Genomic DNA, 10,159 nt, shown 5'->3' with positions numbered 1-10,159 from the left:
ATTTTATAAGGGCACAACCGTCCTTCCAAGTAAAATACGCGGGCGTTTTTAGCGAACGAGGACGTCGAATAGCGATACACTAAAATTAAGGACTTGTATTTCAATCTCTCTTCTCCCATGTGTAGCTCAATCCCTTTTAGTGTATTTTTTATTTTGATTTGAGGAAAGAATTAATGTTTTGCTTTGACAATGAGGGGATATCGAAGGTTTTAATTCAGAAGGTTAAAAAAAAAAAATTAACACTCATCCGTTCTTAAATATTAGTCCCTTTCGACATTTTCACATGTTTCAACTCAATATTGAAGTGTAAATTTCTTAAAATGTGTATGTTAAAAAATTATAAAATTTTGATCTTATAAAACTACACGTCGAGAGTGTGAGACGAATAAAACAAGATCTCACATTTTGAAAAACTGTTAAAATCTGACCCATGAAACATCACGTGTGAGAGTCCCACATTTCTAAAAGAGAAAAGAGTTGAACACTTAATAAGGCCAAGGGGCTACTCCCCTTATGGCCTTATTGCCATATGGTTTTAAGGTGGAACCTCCTTTGGACTTGTTAAGTGGGCGCTCTCTCTTGATGACAGGCGCGGCCCAAACCCGTATTTAACAAAAACCTATTGAAAATTTTAATTGATGAATTAGTAGAAATTTAAAAGTTATGTTATTGGTCGATTTTGGTTAGAATGACAATCAAAACATCTTAGTTCAGTTTTATTTTGCAATATACTTGGTGTATTATACCATATTTCCGCTTTAATGATCAAATACGAATCAGTTTTATCGACCGTATTATACAATAGATATCCTCATACCCATACCTTTATACGGAGTATATATATGGTAAAAGTGCTTTAAACTCGAACCTTAGTTACAACGTCAGGAGACAACACGAGCGAAATATGACCGTTGGGAAAGGAAAGGAAATCTAACGCACCTTCTTTCCGTTTTCAATTTAATTCATCAGCCTACATTTTCTTCCCTTAATCCAACGACTAATCTCATAATTCCCCACACTCCTCCACTTACTTCGTCAATTTGATTTTCTCTCTCCCTTTCTTCTTCCCTTAAACCCAGAATTAATTCTTCCAATTTTTCAAAAAGGAAGAAGGGTGTGATTAGTTTGATTGTGGGAACAAGGAATCTAAAAGTGGGGCTTTTTCCTTCCTCTGCATTAACTGGAAATGATGTGACATAAAATTAATTAGAAGAAAAAAAGGGACGGTCCATAATTTCAATTTTAGCATATTCTTCAAGATCAAAACTTTTGACAATAAGATAGATAGAATTTAAATAATGGCAGCAGAAGTTGAAGCAAAACTTGAAGCGGAAGAGATGGTTGCAACCACCATGCAAATGGTGGAAAGTGGTGGCGGGGTGGAAGCTCATCCTTATGCATTTCATGTATCTGGGCCTCGGAATCTTTCTTCGCCTAATTGGAGAGATATCATCAACTCTAGCTGGTTTGTTTCCTCTTTCTTTCCATCTTACTTGTATTTTTTGACTTTTGACTTTTTATTTTTGTTTTTGTGGTGGATTGGCAAAGGGAGTGAGGTAGACAGGATTTGATCCGAGGTCTTAGATACGGCCCAGATAATTATTTTTAGGTCTCAGTGATGAAATTCAGGGGGTTTAATGGGGTAATTTCAAATGAAATTCTGTCACCTCGGTTTTGATTTCTGAATATTTGATTCATTTTCAGTGTAATTATATTGATGGGTAATCTGAGAAGTTGTTAATGGGATATGGTTAGCTTTTTTAGGCTCTTAAGAGGTGAATTTAGAATTGGATAAACAGGTTCAGTGGAGGGTTTAAAAAGGAAAACTTGTGATATATGCTAATATCATGATCTAATGGTTTCCTTGTATGATTTAATGTCCTAGATTATTGTAGATGTACATCTTAAATTCGAGTGTTGCCGAATTTTACTACTCCTACTTATTATAGAAAGGGTTGCTTATAATTATAAATTGATGTTGGATTCAGGTAAATCAGTATTTGCTCACTGATTTGTCCTAGGTAATTTTCATCTAGAGAAAACAATATTGCTTTATTTAGGGTTGTAAAAGTGACTGTAACAAGCTTTTCAAATAAATTGAGAAGGAGATTTCTGGAGAAGTCGCCAAACGTTGGGGGTTTGTTTGAAGGAGCTAGTTAGCGTGTCTTGTAGAGAGAAAAAGGAGAACTGGTTGGAGAGACATACACCAATCTAATGGACTGAGTCGACATACACCTTCTTTCTATTGGTTAGAAGTCGTGTCTTCCATCTTTTTGCCCTTTAAGTTCCATTTAGTAGGTGGTAATAATTGGTGGCATGGTAAGGGATTTAGACCAAACACGACATTAGTTCGTGTTGGAGTAAAATATCAAGGTTATTGGAATGCATTTCGATTAGTCAAGGCTCCAGACTATCCTTTGGGATTGTGTTTCTAGACAATATTGAATTGGAACATCTCTTTATTTCCTCATATTTGGTCTTCATTCCCTTCCAGTAACAAGGGAGAAAAACGCATCACGAACACCACTAGGTACGAAATAAATCTTTTACATTGGTTAAGAATTAATAGGAATCTGCTGTTGAAGAATCCTTGATTTTGAATCCCAAGGATTTTTTTATTGTGAATGTTTTGAGTTTGTGTAACATAACCTATCCAGTTACCCCATGCATATCACATTTTGATATTTCCTCATGACAGAAAATCTTCATTGCATACCATCGGTTTATTGCCAGTAAATCATTTTGAGTCTGTAGAATGAGTTGTCGCTTTTGCATTACTTTCAACACACATATCGGACATGAGACCTGAAAATGTTAAGTGGTAAATTAGGATTTCTTTGTACAACTCTTTGTTTTAAAACTGCGGTAAAGTGCAGCTAAAAGAATATTGGCCCTTAGACCCCCAAAAAAGTCCCAAAGTGCACGGGAAAGATATATGTTCCAGTGCATTGTGCACATGCAATGTTTACATTTATACTTGGTATATTTTCTAGTGACAGAAGAAGAAATTCTGTGCAATTGTACTTGAGCAAGTAACTCCATATGCAACCTTATGTCATGAGAAAGTTATGGTTCCCTAACAATTCATAGTGCTGTGGACATACGCAGGAAAGATGGCAATTATAAAAGAACAGTTATGGCCTGTTTCATACAAGCTGCTTACCTTCTAGAGCTTGACAGGCAAGAAAACAGAACACCCGAAAATGCTTTAGCTCCAAAATGGTGGTTGCCTTTCAAGTACAAGCTAACTCAAACCTTAATTGATGAGAGAGATGGATCCATATTCGGAGCAATACTTGAATGGGACCGGTCTGCAGCTTTGGCAGACTTCATTTTCATGAGGCCAAGTGGGGCACCAAAGGCCGTTTTAGCTCTAAGAGGAACACTCCTTAAGAGTGTAACAATCCGAAGAGACTTAACTGATGACCTTCGTTTCCTTGCTTGGGAAAGTTTGAAAGGTTCAGTAAGATTCAAAGTGGCTTTTGATGCACTCAAATCAATTGCAGACAGGTACGGAAGTGGCAATGTCTCTATTGTGGGGCATTCATTAGGTGCTGGTTTTGCACTTCAAATTGGAAAGGCATTAGTCAAAGAAGGAATATACGTGGAGGCTCATTTATTCAACCCTCCTTCGGTTTCCCTAGCCATGAGCCTCAAGAATCTTGGTGAGAAAGCTGTTTTTGGTTGGAAGAGAATCAGGTCAATGCTTCCTTCAGGTAGCGAAATCCAAAGCATATCATCAGACGATCATCAGAACAAGGTGGCAAATGCGGTGTTGAAAAAGTGGGTCCCACATTTGTACGTGAATAACAGTGATTATGTATGCTGCTATTATGCTGATCCAACGGGGAATGGTGAAACCGGAAACAAAAGTGGAAGCAGTAAGGAGAATGTGGTTCCTGTGAATACAGCTGCTGCTAGTGTGGCTGCAAAGCTGTTTGTATTATCCAAGGGAAATCAGAAGTTTCTCGATGCTCATAGGTTGGAGCAGTGGTGGGCTGATGATCTGGAGCTCCAAACTGTTATCAACAACAGTAAGCTGATTAGTCGACAACTCAAATCTTTGTATCAACTCCCGGCATCACAGCAGGCACCAGGAAAGCAAAGATAACAACCTCAGAGATTTGTTGCAGCTACTCAATTACTGATCTAAATAATTGAGAATTTTAAACATTCTTTCTCAGTTTTTTACAAGTACTTTGGACCTATTGGTTTTGCAAAGAGTTTAATGTAAATTCTATTATTCTATCAGCAGCAATAGCTTCTTAAAATTGCTTTCTGGTGATTGATCACACTAGACAGTAGAGACCAGTGTCACCTAGAACACAATACTCTAATCTCCACTAGGTGTACCGTGTACTCCGTATCACTTACTGATAAATAAGAAAATTTTGTCAGTTATTACCTAGATTAATAAAAGTTGTCATTTACTATCTAGTTTTTCTAACATGTGATGTCAATTGCTACTTTAATCCGTTTTTCGGCCAATTATGTCGATAAATGACATTATAATTACCACTATTGATACTTAAATCATTTTAATAAGTTCTTAAAAGTTAATCACACCCAATTTTTTAAAAAATACCCAATCAAAAAGAATAAAGAAGGTTACTAAATTTTGGTAACTATGGTTTTTTTTGTTGGGTTTTTAAAAAAATTTACGAATATGTTTACACTTGACACGTATTAATTTTGATAACCATTGTCATAATCATACGAAGCATAAACATTTTAATTTTTTTTCAATATTATATAAATTGTTTCTGAGAAAAGAAATTTGGGTGTAAGGTTGTATAAATAGATTTTTTTATATTTCATCCGAAATAGTGAGCTAGTTAGTCCGCCTAATTTTCTTTCCTTATTAAAAAAATATTTATGTAAAAAAATAGTTTTTCTCTTGCTCCATGCAAAAAGACAATAATACTTGCAACAAAAAAAAAACAGAAAACAATACTGAGAAAAGAAATTCATGCTTCTCTTGGCGGGAAAATGAACTGAGAACAAGAAGGTCAACCTCCGCACAACGTCGCCCACAACCGCAGCAGAAACATATAGAGATGATGCACTGCCTCACACGGTTCAGCCGTGTCGGCCATCCGGTTTTCACCAGCAGGTGTCGCTTACTTCATGCTATAACAATTGACAAATACCCTGAATTGCTCGAACATTGCATTCAAACTAAATCCCTTAAACATGGCAAGATGATTCACCAGCATCTGCTTAAGAATGATAGCAACTACTACAATGGCAATCGGAATTATTTCGTGCTCGAAAAGATCACCCGGTTTTATCTAATTTGTGACCGTCTCGGTCTTGCACGCAATGTGTTCGATGAAATTCCTGAACCAACTGTTATTTTGTGGAACTTGATGATCCGAGCTTATGCTTGGAATGGACCCTTTGAAGCTTCCCTTGATTTGTACTCCCAGATGCTTGTTTCTGGAGTGATCCCTAGCAAGTATACCTTTCCTTTTGTTCTTAAGGCGTGTTCAGGTTTGAGTGCAATAGAGCCAGGCAAAATGATTCATAGTCATGCCCTACGACTTGGGCTTGACTCAGATGTCTATGTTTCCACTGCTTTGCTCGATTTGTATGCCAAATGTGGAGATCTAGCTCGAGCGGAAAATGTGTTTTATGGTATGCAGTGTAGGGATATTGTGGCTTGGAATGCCATGATTGCTGGTTTTTCGGCTCATGGGTTTTTTGATGATATGATGAGATTGTTTGGTGACATGCAGGAAGCAGGAATAAGCCCCAACTCCTCTACCATTGTGACTATGTTACCAGCAGTTGCTCAAGCTAGTGGTTTGAGTCATGGGAAGGAGATCCATGGGTATTCTGTGAGGAGGGGTTTTAGCAAAGCAGTTATGGTGGGCACAGGGCTAGTGGATATGTATGGAAAATGCGGATGCATTTCTTACGCTAGGACCATCTTTGACTTGTTAGGTGTAAAGAATGAAGTAACTTGGAGTGCAATGATTGGTGCATATGTTGCGTCTGATCAAATGAGAGAAGCTCTGATATTGTTTGACCATATGTTGCTCGAGGAGTCAAGTAGAAGTCCGCCACTGGTAGCTCTTTGTTGTGCTCTTCGTGCTTGCACAAAGCTAATTGATCTAACTAATGGGAGAAGGATCCATGGTTGCATTTTGAAATCAGGGTTTCTTTCAGATTTGATGGTTAGCAATACATCCCTTTCTATGTACGCAAAGTGTGGTATATTAGATGATGCTGCCATGTTTTTTCAGGAAATGAATCCAGTAGATAGGGTTTCTTATGGTGCAATGATTTCTGGGTGCGTGCAAAACGGTAATAGTCTGCAAGCCTTGGATACCTTCCGGAAAATGCAGTTATCAGGAATTGACCCAGATGAGGCTACTATGCTTGCCCTGCTACCAGCTTGTTCACATTTGGCTTCTCTGAAATACGGGGCATGTACCCACGGATATTCTGTAATCCGTGGTTTTGTGGCTGATACTTCAATCTGTAATGCACTAATTGATATGTATGCAAAGTGTGGAAAGGTTAAAACTGCAAGGGAAGTATTTAATAGAATGCATAAGCGTGATATAATCTCATGGAATTCTATGATTGCTGGTTATGGTATTCATGGCCTTGGATCAGATGCACTTGCTTTGTTCGGTGAACTAAGAAATACAGGTTTGATGCCGGATGGTATAACATTCATCAGTCTTTTGATTGCTTGTACTCACTCAGGTCTTGTTGCAGAAGGGAAATACTGGTTTGATTCCATGGTTAGAGAATTTCAGATTATCCCTAGGGTTGATCATTGTATATGTATGGTTGATCTCTTGGGACGAGCAGGACTTCTGAGAGAGGCCAGAAGTTTCATTGACAAAATGCCATGCATGCCTAATGTTCATGTCTGGAGTGCCTTGCTTGCTGCATGTAAAATCCACAAGGATGTTGAGTTGGCTGAAGAAGCAGCAAAGAGGATCCACAGTTTGGGTCCCGAAAGTTCTGGAAATTTTGTGCTTTTGTCTAATATATATAGTTGTGCTGGGAGATGGGAAGATGCGGCTTCTATTAGAATCACGCAGAGCAATCAGGGCTTCAAGAAAAGGCCAGGATGTAGCTGGGTAGAGATAAATGGCGTTATTCACGCATTCACCGGTGGGGACAATTCACACCCACAGTCAGAACAAATATACAAAAAATTAAAGGAATTGCTGACAGAGACAAAAAAGTTAGGATATGAGGCTGTCCCCGGTGTTGTATTCCAGGATGTTGAAGAGGAAGAAAAGGAGCATATCCTTGTTTATCATAGTGAAAAGTTAGCTATTGCATTTGCTACAATAAGTCTGAGCCCAAGCCAACCCATTTTTGTTACCAAGAATTTGAGGGTTTGTGGTGATTGTCATGATGTTATCAAGTATATCACTCTTGTCACTAAGAGGGAGATAACGGTTAGGGATACCAGTCGTTTTCACCATTTCAAAGATGGCGTATGCAGCTGTGGAGATTTTTGGTAACCTCCTTGTGAATAGACATATTTGTTCGATCACACTGCTTCAGCCTTCAGGGGGTATGTCCTTGCACAAGAGTTCATACGTCATCTTCACCCTAGTATTGAATCTGTCAATACATCAAAGTAAAACCAAAATCTTCTAAAAGTCCCTTGGCCGTTTTATTGTAGGATGTTATGTACTAGCATGTCCCACATGATAACAAAAATGTTCACTTGGCTATGCTAAATTGCTAATGGAAAAACCTAAAGGCTTACGGCTTACCACAGAAATGCTTTTCCCCTGTGGAGGTTGATAATTGTGCTTATGGGGGAATGAAGAAGGAAAATTAAAAACTGTGTATAGGATGCAGATGTCAAATAAGGAACACCAGCAACCGTGGAGTTGTACTTGTGCTAATTTGACATGGTAAGAATTGCAGTCTTTTAAGTTAGTGTGGTGATTACCATTTCGTGTCATTCTGTAGCCAGTTTTGAGGAGTGAAGCTCAAGAACATTATGTGACAATGCTTGAATAAGGTGAATGGATGAATTGTTTTAGAAAACAGGACGAAGGAGATCGGACTGATCTGCAGGCAGAAGATAGGTGGTGAACTGAAATGTAGTGTAGATGCATCGTGTACAGATTACCCTATTCTTTATATCAGCAGGCGAGTAAGTACTGAATGATAATGGCAATAGAGGTTTGAGAACTACAGTTAAAGATTACGAATTATTATTCTGTAATGAATTTTTGAAGTTATATTTCCATTACCATCTCAAGTATACGAAAACAATCTGATATTAACAGTGTGTTTGGGAACTCTAATTTAATGAGAAAAAGTGTACAAAAATTGTAGAAATATGAGAATTCACATTTAGCTTCTTTGGTAATTTAAATTGAAAAGTGAGGAAAACGAAATGTGTTGAAATCAACTAATTATATTTTTCCTGTTTTATTTTCCACAATTTCCCCTCAAAAGTGATGGGAAAATTATTGAAAACAAAATTAAACAAGTGAAAAATGTGTAATATTCAATTTTTCATAGGTTTCCATAATAATTAGCCAAACATGTTAAAATTTAGAGATTTCCACATATTTCTCCAGATTTACTTTTCTATAAATTTTCATAATTTTACTTTTCCTCACATTTCTATTTTCTACGCTATTATCATACGAGTCCACTTTGTTCTAGCGTGTTACTCCGCAAATAATATTTTATGTTTGTCTTGTTATTCAAGGTGGTTGGTTTTGCTGAAAAATGCTGAGATCTACTTCCTCCGTCCTATTTTAATAGTCATGTTTGACTATTTTCAAGGATTTTAAGAATAATTAAATATAATATATTTAAAAAGGGAAATATAGTATATATTGATAATTGATTTGTATGGGAAGATGAATATAGTCCACTGAAAAGTGAATATAGTACGTGGAGAATTGTAATATAGAACTTTCTCCATTTTTAAATGTTATTCTTTTTTTTTGTGAAATCTAAGACAATCCAGTATACCAAGCAATATCTTGGCTTAGTGGAAACGATTCCACCTTCCATCCAAAAGGTTGAGTTCAATCCCCACTAGGGGCACTTCGAGGTAGGATTCCCCTTACCACCATTCCCCCACTCTCAAAGTGTCTAACATGCTAACCCGGGCAGGTTGACCCGTGCAGGGTTCTGACCCGTTAGGGCACTTCATCTTACCTTAAAAAATAAAAAATAAAAAAATAATTCAATATAGAAAGAAGACTAACATTCAAGAACGGAGGGAGTAAATGTTTTTATTTTGTTGTATTTTCAATGCATTTTTAATTAATATAGTACATGAGAAAGTGAAAATTTTAATGGCCAAAATTGGTAACATGGCTATGATTTTAGGACGCTCGAAGTAGAATACAAGACTATAAAAATGGGACGGAGGGAGTACAGAACTACAAGTGGTCACAACTGTAACTTATACGTATACGGTATACTTCTGTCGTTTCAAAATAGTTATACCATTTGACTTTCATGTTTGCAAACACAAAACTTTGACCATCTATACTTATAAATTATACTTCGTACTTCCTCTGTTCGTTTATACTCACAACGTTGGTCATTTTCACGCATGTCAATGCAAAACTTTGATTATTAATATCTTTAGTTATCTTTAATAAAAATATATGAAGTTAATATTTTTAAGATATACATGGAGACGAATCTAACATGGCTATGTTTTATCTTACATATAAATTACCAACAATAGTCAAAGTAGAACATGTGAATAGTGAAAAAAGTCAAAACATTACGAGTATTAGAAATGGAAGGAAGTATATTGTTTGCTCTTTTGCAATGCTCACTATATTTCTATACACATTATCAAGGAGACAATAAAGTTTTCTAAATGGTTTGCGATCAAATTGGGCACAAGTCGCACACACAATACAACATTTTTTTAGTACTCCGTACTAAGAAAGAGTATTTCAGTACAAATAAGGCATACTAAAAAAATGTTGTATATTCGAAAATTTGGATCGGATTAATAAATATTTTGAAAATTTAAAAATCGGATCCAAATTTCGGATATCCGATCCGATTTCAAGGTTTCAGATATTTCTGATCGAATATATGAGAAACAAAAGTAATGTATAACGTGAATATTTTTTAATTTTTTTAATTCAGATCAATTTTGGTTTTTCGGATATCCGATTCGAAAATT

General features: G+C 36.6%; 2 protein-coding genes across 2 annotated transcripts; both read left to right on the top strand.

Annotated features, from left to right (window-relative positions):
* Positions 1 to 882: 882 nt before the first annotated feature.
* Positions 883 to 4,433, top strand: LOC110803798 (GDSL esterase/lipase At4g10955). Its single transcript, XM_022009324.2, has 2 exons — positions 883 to 1,465; positions 3,109 to 4,433. The coding sequence occupies exons 1-2, from the start codon at positions 1,299 to 1,301 to the stop codon at positions 4,109 to 4,111; spliced, it is 1,170 nt and encodes a 389-aa protein (XP_021865016.1). The 5' UTR covers positions 883 to 1,298; the 3' UTR covers positions 4,112 to 4,433.
* Positions 4,434 to 4,879: 446 nt separating this feature from the next.
* LOC110803804 (pentatricopeptide repeat-containing protein At3g16610) lies at positions 4,880 to 8,269 on the top strand. Its single transcript, XM_022009331.2, has one exon. The coding sequence runs from the start codon at positions 4,905 to 4,907 to the stop codon at positions 7,491 to 7,493; it is 2,589 nt and encodes an 862-aa protein (XP_021865023.2). The 5' UTR covers positions 4,880 to 4,904; the 3' UTR covers positions 7,494 to 8,269.
* Positions 8,270 to 10,159: the final 1,890 nt, after the last annotated feature.

Source organism: Spinacia oleracea, chromosome 2, assembly GCF_020520425.1.
Source record: "Spinacia oleracea cultivar Varoflay chromosome 2, BTI_SOV_V1, whole genome shotgun sequence".
Classification (NCBI taxonomy): Eukaryota; Viridiplantae; Streptophyta; class Magnoliopsida; order Caryophyllales; family Amaranthaceae; genus Spinacia; species Spinacia oleracea.
Note: the sequence above shows the minus strand (reverse complement) of the source record. Positions and strands in the feature narration are given on the sequence as shown.

Coding starts and splice junctions, on each gene's coding strand:
- LOC110803804 (XM_022009331.2), top strand. CDS start 4,905: ATGCAAAAAGACAATAATACTTGCAACAAAAAAAAAACAGAAAACAAT.
- LOC110803798 (XM_022009324.2), top strand. CDS start 1,299: ATGGCAGCAGAAGTTGAAGCAAAACTTGAAGCGGAAGAGATGGTTGCA. Junction 1,466..3,108: donor GATATCATCAACTCTAGCTG/GTTTGTTTCCTC, acceptor GGACATACGCAG/GAAAGATGGCAATTATAAAA.